The sequence below is a fragment of the Triticum dicoccoides genome, chromosome 2A, assembly GCF_002162155.2.
Source record: "Triticum dicoccoides isolate Atlit2015 ecotype Zavitan chromosome 2A, WEW_v2.0, whole genome shotgun sequence".
NCBI classification, from domain to species: Eukaryota; Viridiplantae; Streptophyta; class Magnoliopsida; order Poales; family Poaceae; genus Triticum; species Triticum dicoccoides.
Genome location: NC_041382.1, coordinates 12,205,823 through 12,219,611, shown reverse-complemented (window position 1 = coordinate 12,219,611; position 13,789 = coordinate 12,205,823). Strand labels below are relative to the sequence as shown.

At 45.6% G+C, this 13,789-nt stretch overlaps 1 protein-coding gene across 1 annotated transcript; it reads right to left on the bottom strand.

The window, feature by feature from the left end:
- Positions 1–6,144: 6,144 nt before the first annotated feature.
- Positions 6,145–13,421, bottom strand: LOC119357403 (disease resistance protein RGA4-like). The gene is made up of 3 exons (XM_037624374.1): positions 12,637–13,421; positions 7,809–8,474; positions 6,145–7,627 (listed from the first exon to the last, which is right to left on the bottom strand). Exons 1-3 carry the CDS (start codon positions 13,419–13,421, stop codon positions 6,145–6,147), a joined length of 2,934 nt encoding a protein of 977 aa, XP_037480271.1.
- Between the last annotated feature and the right edge of the window lie 368 nt (positions 13,422–13,789).

Below are 13,789 nucleotides of genomic sequence, written 5' to 3'. Positions count from 1 at the left end.
AAAAAAAATCTGTGTAAGGCATGGCATTCTATCTCATGAAGATTTCATCCGCATGGTGGTCACCCTGTGGGCAATTTGGGTAGCGAGAAGAAAAAGCTATCTATGAGGATACATATCAAAGCCCATTATGAAGTCACCACTTTATTAAGTCCTTTTTGAGCGATCTTCAAATCTTTGACAAGCCTAAGAGGCCAACAGTGCGTGTGGTAGCCCCAAGGCCGAGGCAATGGAAACCATAATCTCACTAAACTCAATATTAATGCGGCCATAGCAGGGACCTCTGGAGTGGAGCGGTGGCTGCGGTGGCTGCGGTGAGTCCTGATCCAGGGGTGCTTTTTTTTGGAGCTTCGGTCATTGTACTCAGGGTCAACTCGGACCCTGCAACTGTAGAAGTTTTGAAGGTCAAGGAATCAATGGTTCTTGCAGAGGATCCTCGTCGCTTCTGACTGCAAGGTGATGGTTGATGATATTACGCAACATAGCGTGGCTATGTATGAAGCTATCATACATGAAATCATAGAGTACTTTGGAGTTTTTGATTTATTAAATTTTATTCGTGAATTTAGGAGTTTGAATTTCGAGACTCGCAATTGAGTGGAGCATGCTCTACAACCAGGCGTTGGTCACCATGTCTGGTTAGGCCAACCTAGTGATCTTTTGTTCATCCTCTGTAAACATTGTGACGGTTGAATAAAGCTTGACGAAATATGTCTTGAAAAAATGCTTACTAAAGCGGAGGGAGTACCAGGGAACAGAGGATGTACTCTGCCTTCAAACTTGGAACAGAGGAAGTACACGGTCCGGTTTGAACAGACTTGTGACCATTCTGCCCCCACCCGGTCAAGTCGCAGCCTGCTAGCCCGGCCTGCTTCTGTAGCCCTCCCCGCACCAGACGCGTTGGCCGCCGGCGGCGGCGCAGGGGGGCTGCCGTCGCGGTGGCACGAGTGATATGCTTCTCCCACCCGACGCGTCGTTCCCCCTCCACCAGCCGCCTCCGCCCCTTCCAGTACACCGGTTCCTGGCGGGCGAGCTAAGCCATCCCGATGGAGCGAGAGGTGTGTTTCGCTTCCCACCAGCACGAGCTGCCTCGCCCCTTCTCTAACCACACCTTTTTGGCTAAACAAGCGAGCAATCTTCCTCCATGAACGTCCCTTGGAAGCCTCAAGTGTCGCTGGATGTATCCTCATCTGCTGGTTTGTCCAAATAGCACAGACGAATTCTTAATTTGTTGCTGTTAGTTTTAAATATGCAAAATGCGCACTGGATACCGACTACTGATTACTGAACCACCTTAATTTCCTAGGCTCAGATGTAGTCCTTTAAGATGCTACTCCCCCTGTCCAAAAAAGCTTATCCCTCAAATAGATGTACCTAGCACTACTTTCTAAAATGAATGTAGTACCTAGTACCTAGGGACAAACTTGAGACAAACTTTTTCAGACGGAGAGAGTATATGCTAGAGGGGATCACATTGGCAGCCCCTCTAGTCGAACCTCCTTAATTTCCTAGTCTCTAATATGCTATGCTAGAGTGGATCACATTGGCTTCCCCCGTAAACAAACCTTCATTTAGTCTGCGTGACAACGATTTGTCACCAGCTGCATGTATGAGCTTCAGGAGCCATTCACATGATAAAGATACCCACAATTTTGGATTTACGCAGGTCTCCTTCTCCTAGTCTGACTGTACACATCTACAGTACTTCTTTTGCCTACAAGTTTTGCAATGCAGTTTTTTGAAACTGAATAAAAGCATTCCTGACCTCAAATTTCGCATGAAACGAATAGATGCAAGTGAATTTGTCATCGGCATCATCAATCAAACTGATACAATACATACATTTATCATCCAACGGACTCGGGTGCAGGACTCTTAAATACAAATTTTATAGGTGACTTTGATACATGAGTATATTAGCCTCAAAAAAAAAGATACATGAGTATATACGGGGAGAGCAAGTCCTTCACCAGTTGGCATGCTACATGTTTGGAGTTTATTCAAGAACTAAACTGGCAGGACGACCTGAGAAGAGGGATGAACAGGGTGCCTCCTTGCTTGCAGAGGGACCTATCAATGCTTACAGATTGACTAGCTCGCGCGTGGTGGATTGGTTTCAGCTGTCAGCACTCGCGCGGGTCATCCTTTGTTGTTAAGAAAAAGCACTTTGCGCGGGAAATATGCTTTGAAACCAGGAATGGAGATGTACCAGAAAACAGAGGATGTACTCTGCCTTCAAACTCTGAACAGAGGATGTACTCTGCCCTGGTCAAGTTGGAGCCGGCTAACCTGTAGGTAGCCCTGTGGGTGTCCACCCAGACCGGACAAGGCGCGTTGGCCGCCACCGACGGCGCATGTGGTCGGCTTACGCCGGCCGTCGCGGTGGCCAGGTGGTCGGCCCGCTCCTCCTGCCGTCACTACATGTATCCCCTGTAATCAAACCTTCATTTAGTCTGCGTGACAACGATTTATCACCAGCTGCATATATATATATGCTTTATGAGCCATTCACACGATGTGAAAGTGAAACCCTGTGTGTAAAACCACAATCTTGAATTTACGCAAGTATGCGCACTTCCCCTAGCCTGATTGTCTAGTTCTTTTGCCTACAAGTTTTGCAATGCATTTGAGCTTGTTTACGGTACCTTGGTACTGTTTTGATAGGGGTGGGAGTACCAATTAAATCCAACCATTGATTTGAAAGGGTGGTTCAGACCTTTTTCTTTCCTAACATAAGGGTAATGTTTATATTAATTTCTGAGATCTTATTCCCTCCCGGTGTCTCACAATCACTCGCTTCCGCCCTTGATCCAGTGACCATGCACGGCCATGGCCACATCATCCCGCAGGCCCTTGTATGCATCTGTCACCGGCTACGCTTCCTGGAAACTTAATTACAACCATGGTCGGCGGCTAGGCCTCCCTGGACGTGCGCCTTGTTAGATGTGTATAGTTCTTTTCGGTTTATCCTCATTATATAAAGGGTCTTTTACACTTTACCGTACACATGTACATGTATTGGCCTCCGGCCCTCCTAAGAATGCAGTTGCCATTCATCCAACATGGTATTAGATGTTAGGTTCCCTCTCTCCCGCACGCTGCAACTCCGTGCTAGCTCCTCCCTCGATCCGCCCACTGCCAGTCCGGCTCTCCTCGCCGTGGATCCAGCCGTCCCGGTCTTCCTCGCTGCAGATCCGGCCTGCTCTGCCTCCTCCCGGCCATGCTTCGGCCTGCTCCATCCCCTGCCGGCCGCGCCCCGGCCTGCTCCGCCTTCTGCTGGCTGCGCCCCAGCCACCTTCGCCTCCTGCCTCGGTCGCCGTCGCGACCTGGCTCGGCTCTGGCCACCGCTCCCGCTGTTGTTCTTGCTGCCGGCTGCCCCCGTCTGCCTCCTGCGCCCTACTGTCCGGCCCGGCTCCGAGGTCGGGTAGGTGTTGCTCCTCGCCCGTTCGGCGGGCTGCAGTTGCCCCAGCCGGCTCCTTCCAGCTGAGGGGCTTCCTCCCTGCGCGCTCCTCTGCCCGCCCTCGGGCGATTCCCTACTCGCTCGTGTGCGAGCGCTAGCTCAATCCCGATCCAGTTCGGGTCTGCTTGCGTTGATAAAAAAGACATACAGATAGCGAGATATCTCAGTATGTCATCTTCGGGCTATGTGGCTGTTCTTCGCTTCTCGGTGATCTTTGATGGCACCAACTATGCTGAGTTTGTGGGTTTTATGTGTATCCATATGTGCGGTCTTCTGCTGTGGGGCGTGCTCTCTGGCGAGGTAGCTTGTCCGCCCTGCCCCGTTGCTCCGGTGGCTCCTGGTCCGCCGGTTCCGCCAGTGCTTGCTGCTGATGCTTCTCAGACTGATCGTGATGCAGCCAAGGTCCTTGATGATGCTGCAGTTGATGCTTATGATCAGCAGGTATCTGCATATTCTGACGCTCTTTCTCTCTACCAGGATGAGCTGTCTGCCTACACTCAGTGGTGCAATGATGATGCTCGAGCTGCTGCCGTTCTCACTGCGAGTGTCCTTTCTCAGTTTGCTTAAGAGTTCATGGGCCTCGGTACTGTTGCAGCGATGTGGTCCTACCTCTGTCAGCGCTATCAGCCCTCTGGCGATGCCCTATACCTTTCTGTGGTGCGTCAAGAGCATGCTCTCCAGCAGGGTGACTCGTCTGTTGATGAGTTCTACTCACAGTGTTCTGCCATCTGGCGTCAGCTTGACTCACTGAGGACAGTTGTTTGTGGAACTTGTCGTTGCTGTCAGACTACACGGTCTGACCTGGAGTTTCAGCGGGTCCATGAGTTTTTATCTCGTCTCCGCTCTAAGTTTGAGCCCAGACGTGGTCACTTGCTTGCTCGTGGTCGTGTTCCTATCTCGGAGGTGCTTGCCGAGCTTCGTGCTGAGGAGACCCGCCTTCGCTCTGCCGGTTTGCTGGTGGTCCCGTCTGTATTGGCTGCTCGGGCTCCAGTGTCGTCAGCTCGGCTCACTACTCCACCGCTCCTACCCACGCCTTCAAGGGGGTGGGTCGCCCTGCTTATACTGAGAAGGGCCGGTCGTGACGTGACACCTTCTGTGGCTACTGCTCTCGGCCAGGTCATCCAGAGTCTGATTGCCGTGAGAAGAAGCGAGACCAGAGGCGCTCCTCTTCCAGTGGGACTCTTGAATCTTCCTCGACTCCGTCACTCACCGACCAGGACATTGTGAGGCTCAAGCGTCTCTTGGCTTCCTCAGGCTCTTCGTCGACTGGTTCCACTGCTGCTGTAATTGCATCCACTTCTCCATCACCGCAGACATCTACTCAGTCAGGTACATCTTCGTGGGTTCTGGATTCTGGAGCCTCCTTTCATATGTCTTCTGATTCTTCTGTGCTGTCTTTCCTTAGACCTCTTGATTCGCCTGTTAATGTTCTTACTACCGATGGCAAACCTCTTCCTTTTAGTAGTCGTGGTCTTCTTTCCACTTCATCTTTTTCCATTCATCCAACACGCCTTATCTGAGTATTCGGCTAAACAGTCGGCAGTTGCATCTCCGGAGTTCTGATCTTGCAATTTAGGGCGCGGTCGGTGTCCCTCCGCTCCGCTCCTGGAGCGAACGTAGCTGGAGTTATAATCCATGGAGCGAGCTAACAGTTGCTCCGTAGATTCTAGGATTTGAAGGAGCGGTGGACTGCCTAACGCGACCTTAATTATTAATTATTGTGCATCTCTGGTTCTTAGTTCGAGCATGCTAACAAATCCTCCCGATGCATCGGCGCATTGTATGTGCAAATCCTGGTCAAGATATCCGGCTGGTTCGTCAATCACATCCCGTAATTAGTGGGGAATAAAATGACACCCTCACATAATACCAAATTAACAGCTGGTCTGGATTACCAATTAACCCTTGCAATGAAGGTACTCCCGGACTATTGGTTGCGGTTCTCCCAGGTATCTATATTGTAGTACCAAACAATTCTACCCATCAGATCAGAGTAAATGGATGGCTCATATTTACTTGTGGGTACCGTAAAAGAGCTCATGCATTTTTGGAATTGAAAAGCAGCACTCATGACATCAGACTTCGCATGAAACAAATATATCCAAGTGAATTTATCGTACTAATCATCCATAGAACTGACACATGAGTATAAATGGGGAAAACAAGTCCTCCGACAAACTCGGGTGCAGGAATTCTATGTGTGACTTTGATACATGAGTATAAATGGGGAAAACAAGTCCTTTGCCCAGTTGACTGCATCACATGGACAGAGGCATCTGTCAAGCTACTTGGTGGAAATTTATTCAGTAATTAAATTGACTGGACGACGTGAGAAAAGAGATGACCAGCCCCCTGTCCCTGTGCCGCACCTCCTTGCTTATGTTGGCGCTTATCAATGCTAAGTTGGTAACCTTTGTGCCCGCTGGATGGACGATAGAGCCGGGCTTCACATCTACCGCGTTAAATTTATATCTTCAACGTCTGATCCTTCACAGCAAGATAATAAACAGGCTGAATTAAAACACACATACTATCATAGCAGAGTTTATGAACGGAAATAAGAAATCTTAAAGGTATGCAGAACATGAAGCTCGTTGTTGAGAAAAAGATATCAACCGGCCACAATTTTAATAGACCGAAACGACGTGAGAAGTGTGCATACCTGCTCCATTACCAACTTGGATTTATCAACCCGCGCTTCCAGGAAAATGAGGCGGCCGAGGTCGCTTTTGGCCAGCTTGGAATTGATCAGACCCATGGCCCTTCTGCTGCAGACTGAGGCTGTCAAGTTCAATTTCCATTTGATGGATAGCACATGTGTTGCTGTAGCAATTGTTGTTGACTTGGCATGAGGAAACATATTTCCCCGAAGGCATAGTTTCGGCTGGATCAACGACCCTCTTGAGCAACAAAATCCTCGGCCTCTTGGGGTGCTTCTTAGCTTCATTCTCCCAGACTTTTATGGTTTCGCAACTGACCATAGAATCCAGCGCGATTTCTTGAATATCTCTGAGATATTCTATTTTGATGTCACAAAGACCTACTAGACCTTTACAGAGCAACTGCATGGAAGTGAGTCTCGTCAAAGCTCCTTTCTCGATGGTGGGGAATGTGGGTTTTTCCACCACAAGGCACAGGCGTTGCAGACTTAGGAAATCTCCATCTTGTATCCAAAAACCTGTAAGGCTGGCTTCAACCAGCTTGAGATAAACCAAGTACCGTAGCTTACGCAGATTTTTTAGAAGATCAGCTGCCGTCAGATTAGTAGATGTAAGGCACAGCTCCCGGAGACCACTCAGGGATATGACAAACTGAGGGAACTGTCTCAGGACGCCTTGCATCTTCAGTGAGCTAAGATTACCAGAAACTGTCGACGTTGCATTTGCTTTGTCTAGACATTGCAGTAAACTTTTAGAATAATGGTTCAAATGAAGTGATAGACGACGACGGGCACCTACTGGGGTATCTATTCTAGCCTTAATAAACTTTTGAATGGCGACTGAAAGTGGATCCAGTATCTTATTGTTATCTGTGACAGTGGGCTCACACCATATCTTGACCTTTGTCAGTTGTTTCATATGAATCATCAGTTCTGGGAATCCAGAGTTGCTGTCTACAATAACTCCTGCTAGAGTCTCCAAGTTACATTCTCCTGACAGGAACTTGTTAAGCTTCTTGCTATCCAACTTCTTTAGCTTAATCTTTCCGAACACATGTACTAGGTGGGGCAGACTGATGACTTCCACAGGTAGTGTCTCTGTTTTCCTCTTCCTCAAGCCCAGTGTCTCTAAATAATGTAGCTTTTCCATTCCATCTAAAGGTTGGCTAACAGAACTTCCGAGGGTCAGATATTTTAGATGCAACAGCTTGTATATGTCCTCGAGATGTTGGTCCTTCAAATCATTGCATTCTTTCAGATCCAACACTCTCAGCAGTTCACAATTCTTCAAATCTGAAATGGCTTTTCCTGCACTCCCAAAGACTGTTAGAGACCGAGGACGCAGCTGCTTGCCCTTACCACTTGTTGCTCGACAGGTACTGATACCATTACTGTGATTCTGGATAACTAGGTGACGGCAATTACTTCGGTTCTTATCACCAAAAGATGTAGAAATGAAATCCGAAGACCTGGACTTGTGCAGCATGAACTGGTTCATGATTTTGTGAGGTCTGCATGCAGTGGCGGAGCTTGATCAGGATTATAGGAGGGGCTAATCCATGTAGGAGGGGCTATTCAATCAAAGATTGGGCAAAACACCGTCATTCCTGTCTAATTATGTGCTAATATTATAAGAAATCTACACAAACAGGGGGGCCATGGCCCAGGTTGGCCCTAAGGAAGCTCCGCCACTGTCTGCATGTCTTCACTTTCGCATTGTTGCTTGCATCTACACGCTGAATTATATTCCGGTCGATTAGTTCTTCCATGTTGTCATAGGCAACTTCCAGGTCACTGCGTTCATGTTTACCCTCTATGTACCCTTCGGCTGACAATCGCCTGATAAGACTGTTCATGCTGAAGGGACGATCATTTGGGAATATACTTGTGTATTGTAAGCATGCCCTGAAAGAATTGTCAGGTAGACTGCTGTAATTATTCATAAGAACTTGTCGCAGTTTTGTGAAGTGGCCATTCTTGTTCACATCCATACGGGAAAATAGGTTATTGCTTATTTCTTCACAGTGAACTCCTGTCAACACATTGTGATCTTGCAAAGCTTTGGCAACACTAACAAGAGCAAGCGGGTGACCATCACATTTGTCCACGATTGCAGTTGAACCCCTCTGCAAGTCAGGTGTGGATTGATCGACAAAAACCTTCTGCTCAATATAGTCCTTTGACTGTTTCGCACTAAGAGATCTCATGCTGTAAACATAACCATCAGGCAAGCTGCAGGCATTTGCTACTGAGGTCACAGCTGTGGTCACTAGTATTCTGCTTTCTGTCTTCTCTGGGAAGATGTGTTTTATTTTGGTCCAGAACTCCATCTTGATGTCATCAATGACAATTAAACACCTGCCAGGAAAATTAGCAAAAACAAACTTAAGAGACCTGTCGTTTGGAGGCAATTGTTTTGGTTAATGCTCAGATGAACAAATATAGTAATATGCTCAGATGATCTGCAGGGGATCTAAAATGGTTCGTATGTGCAGAACCAGATTCATCGGTTCTTTGTTCATGTTCATCGATATGTTCTTGCACTAGGGATTTGCGCATGCAGATCATGTGACCACCTCTTTGTGATACTATCTAATTTCGTGGTCCTAACCCACCACGCCAATTTGTTAGTGGTATTTCTCTAATTTGTGTGGTATTGCAGGTATAGATAGGGTGCCATCGAGTTGAAGCAGCAGTGCAGCACACGCCAGAGGGCCAGTAAGGTTGAGCCAGGGCATGAAGCACTGGCCGGCAAGGTGCATCGACAAGGTATGCTTTTTCTTCTTTTTTCTTGTGGTTCAGATACAGTCCCTCATTTGTGGACCTCCTTGCTAGAGCTTTGTGTGAACGGGTGGAGAGCTACTTCCGTGTGAAGGCAAGTGGCCGCATATCATGATATTTTTCCGAAATTACTCACGATCCGGTGGAAATGCTTTAGATCCCTCTACAATTTGTGATTGCTTTGAGTATGGGAAACACTTTCTATCTATAGTCTGATAAGACACCAGCGGCAGACCAGTCGTACTCCGTCGATCTAACTGAAATCTGACGTTCAAGAGTTGCCCTTCTTATGTATGTAAAAAATAAGGAAAATTAATAATAAATTAATCGGCAGGAACCTAACCCCCGCAATGGCCGCACGTAAACCTCTCCCCTAATCCCTCCAGATCATCAAATTAGAGGGGCTGCCAATTTGTCATTGCTATTTATGTTCATGGTCTGCCTAGTATTGTGATGTTCATGTGTTAGGCCACATGGAGTCATAATTAGATAACGCATAGCCATGTACGCTACAATCGTGCCTATTCCTCTTTCAATATTCAGTGCTTCTAATGAAGTTGACAAATGTTGAGAAAAAAATTCTTTTATTGCTTCTGTATACAGGGCTTCCAAAAATATGTAACCACAGTTGGCAGCAAATCTTTTCTTGTTTTATTTTCAAAATTGCATGCTTCCACCAAACACTAATAATGCACCCTTTGCATTATTTTCTAGCTTCATACCTGTGTGCTTCTACATTGTACTCATTTTGCACTATCGTCTAGAAAATTGCTCTTCCATGCCTTCATCTTATAAAATTGCTCTTCCATGCCTTCATCTTATAATGGTTTATAATAGGTCCAGTTTGTATGGTGGCAACACAAACAAACCGATGCTCATAATGGTACCGTGCTTTCAACTTATATTGTTCGATATCTCTATGTGCATATATTGCTTTATTCCCTTCCCTGGGGCTGATTTCAGTTTGTACAATATGTAGTGGATCACTAAATCATCAAGAATATATGTGTATTTGGATTGTGCATATATTGATCTTTTTTCTTTCAAATATCCATGCTTCAAAGTACTGCTTATGTATTGAGAGCACTATTTTTATGCTTCTTATCTATTGCGCTTCTATACTGTAATACATATGCTTCTTTGGTCCATAGAGTATGCTTCAATTAGTGAATAACAACCGGTTGAATAGCACCAAATAAGCGTCTTCTTGTTAATCCTGCTTCCTTTATTTTTCCTATATGCTTCTCATGTAGACATGTAGTGCCGCAACAGAACAATGTTTCGTGAACATTAAATTTGGGCACCCAAATCTTGCCTCTCAAGCATGTAGATTTCTCATGTCAAAATTCTATCATGTTAGTGTGTGCTAGCATCAAATCATTTATTTGTGTTATCCATATGCTTTCTACCTTATGAGTTCTCACATATGTTTCTATGCCAATGAAGGGGCGCTAGGGGATTGATGCTGGATGCATCTACTTCAGAGATGACGTGTCGAATTCACCACAAAGACCCACATGGCTCAGACATCCGGGCTATCAGGGTATACAACCTCAAGGACGGCACAATGAAGATCGAAGCGCTCGGGCAAGGGCACCTCAGCTTGTACCCATTGGCGCTATGGACAACACCCTCCATCACATGATGTGTAATTAGTGAAATTCGACGCATGGAAGCAATTTTACTTCGCCTTGAAACACTCTGCATTTGACAACAACATTTCTTTCTTTCTTTGCAAACAAATCATTCATTTGAATTAGAAGGATGTGTAATTATGACTCCATTTGACAGCAGCATTTTCGTTCTTTCTTTGCAAACAAACCCTTCATTTGAATTAGAACCATGTGTAATTATGACTGGAAATATCTATCTCTTTAGTGGAAGCAATATAATACTTGGTTGGAAGCAATTCTCTAGTAGATGGAAGCAAGATTGTGATCCTTCTCAAACATGTGGAATGTTTCCTTTTTTATGGAAGCAGGTTTAAACCAATTCTCTAGTTTATATAAGCAAGATACTGATGCTTTTGAAACAAAATATCACATTACAAAGGACATCAACCTTCAAATAAATAGAAGCAGATATCATTTACCACAGAAGCAAATTCTCCAATGAGCGAAACATAAATTAATTTGTTGTGAACTGATAGACAACATTAAAAATAAGGGTAGATGCACGTATTTGTTGCACCGGACACAAAATTCAAAAAAAAAGTTGCACCAGACAGAAATTTTGCTTCGTAAGGAAGCAAGCTGCCGGATTTTATTTGTTTCCTAAAAAAAGCTAAAACCAGGGACCAATGCATATCATAAGGAAGCAAGCTGTCGGATTTGATTTGTTTCCTTCAAATCGAAATCAGTTGCCTAAAAATCAGCAACTGTGAGTGATCTTCGGAAGCAATCAAACCTCAACATACGTCAATTGGCTTCTGTTTTGGAAACTCCACATTAATTGTATTTTGTTTTGGAAACTCCCTAACGGGGTAGGAAGCATGCAATGGTGCTTCATCCACCATCCATACAGACTTATATCTAACGGCCATGGAGTGGTCTGATGGGATGATAGGGATCAGTAGTCTGATCCCTAGCGGTTCCCTTTGAGTATTAGTGTGAGATTATTTGCTCTCGGTGTACTTAGGCCCTGTTTGGTTCATAAGTCCTAAGACTTTTTTTAGTCCCAACTTATAAGTCACAAGTCCCTAAAAAGTCCCTACCTGTTTGGTTCCTGGGACTTATAAGTCCCTATAAGACCATATTACAACTATAAGTCCCTCCTTAAGAATCTTATTTCATAAGTCCCAAATGTCCATTTTAAGTCCCTATAAGTCCCTCCTGTTTGGTTTAGATGGGACTTATAGGAACTTTTTTAAGTCCCTAAGCCAATAAGTCCCTAGAAACAAACACCCTCTTAATGCTTAGTAGTATTGATCTACAAGTGAGACATCAATGAAGAAAATCATTTGTAATTGCTTAATCTTGCTCTGAGTGAGGTCATTAGCCTAATTTGAGGGTTCAAGCAACATGTTGTATAGTTAATCCCTGACCTACAAGTGACGGGAAGATATCAATGAGGAAAATCATTGGTGGAGGAGAACGGAAAGTCATGACATTCATTGCATTGACCACTAAGGCACGAGACTAGTGGGATGAGAACTATAAACTGATACAAGCATGGCAACCTACGAGCTAGACATCACTTTCATAGTCGTAGAACTACTTGAAAACTCTAAATTTGTTTGTTCTTTGCTTCTACGGAACAAACTTGTTCCCGATGGGCGATGGCACCACAAGTAATTTTACAAGGACAACACTGACCATGACAAGTTTGATATTAAACTAGAATTAATACACTCGTACTGAAAAATTGCTACAGCCAAAGTTCGTGTACTTGCAGAAGAGGAAATTTGTTTGGGTGAACTGATTGGTGCATAAAACTAGGAGTATTTTACAACTAAATGCAACTCATTATAGTACAAAAGTCAAAAAGTTCTCTGTAACATCTCGAGTTCGATTTAACCAATTAAAAGTCTATTTAAAATTGATGGGAAAACTATCATCCATGCTGATAACACTCCTAAAGTGTGAAAACTCCAATAGTATCATAGTGTGAAGAAGGGGATAGGAAGGAAGCTATCCTTTGGATGAATAGGAGTGACGTATCAAATTGGGAAAATCCTGACCAACTAATCAGTTTATTTGAAGTGACGATCGAGTCACAGTTTAGGAATGGGGATCCTCACCTCTTAGTCTCGAGAAGACGAGTAATACATTGTTGGAGTTGCCGGAGTTTCTGTGGCACGGGTTGTGCTGCTTCTCCGTCAAGACCCTCTAGTATGGCCGTCAGGAGCCTCTCCGTCGTAGCGTCGTCGTTGTGGTTGGACGCCACAGCCCAGGCACGGCAACTGATCTGCTTGGTGACCTGAGGGCAGTTATACACTTCCCATGCGAGTGCGGTCTTGCCCGAGCCCCCGAATCCCACGATGGATATCACCCTCAGCTTGCTTGCTTGGCCACCAAACAATGACTCCCAAAGCTCCTGCTTTGGTTCCTCCATGCCCACCGCGGGACAAGCTCCATGTGTGCCCGTATCCTCCTCCGGATTACTATGGTTGGCCTTGGATACGGCATCGGCGGAGGCTTGGCTGTGGATGCTATGTCTTTCTCTCCGCTGATGTGCCTCGTCCAGCCGCCGCTTGAGCCTCACGATCTCGGCACAGAACTTCTTCGCATCGCGGATCGATTCCCCCTCGCATGAACCGCAAGGAAGGAACCGGTCTAGGCAATCCTCGATGTTATGTGCCAGATCACGGAAGTCCTCCATAGATATGATCTCCACAGCACTAGGCTGCCCCTTGTGTGAGATCTGAACCTCCATGGAACCAGAAATCATGGTAAGCTCTCTATGCAAGAACCCGATGTCATCCTCAAGGTCCTTCAACTCCCTCCACCTCTTCTCTATAACTGTTAGGAGCTTCGACACCACGCTCCTCGTCACAGCAGTCGCCACTGCAATCCCCACCTCCATATCTCCGCCCAGCAACTCGGCGGAGCCAGGTTTCCTTAATGGTGGTATAGCATGCACATCTCCCCCTCCACCCCTCTTCCCCTCTAGTTGACCCTAGTGCAGCTAAGCTGCCAAGCACTCAAGTTGAATATTACACGATGGCTAAGTAGTTGGTACTTACCCTAAAAAAAAAAGTAGTTGGTACTTTTTGACATGTTTTTTTAGGGGATATTTTTTAAAAAGTAGGTAGTTGGTACTTGCAAACAGCAAAAATATATGTTGCCAACCGATAACCTACAAAATGTTGTTTGGGACAATTAATGTACAGCCTGTTCCTAAAAAAAAGAGTGAATTCCAGTTTTTACACCCATAGTTTCACATTTGTGACA

Coding starts and splice junctions, on each gene's coding strand:
- LOC119357403 (XM_037624374.1), bottom strand. CDS start 13,421: ATGGAGGTGGGGATTGCAGTGGCGACTGCTGTGACGAGGAGCGTGGTG. Junction 8,475..12,636: donor CGTCTTCTCGAGACTAAGAG/GTGAGGATCCCC, acceptor TTTTCCTGGCAG/GTGTTTAATTGTCATTGATG. Junction 7,628..7,808: donor AAAGTGAAGACATGCAGACA/GTGGCGGAGCTT, acceptor CACTGCATGCAG/ACCTCACAAAATCATGAACC.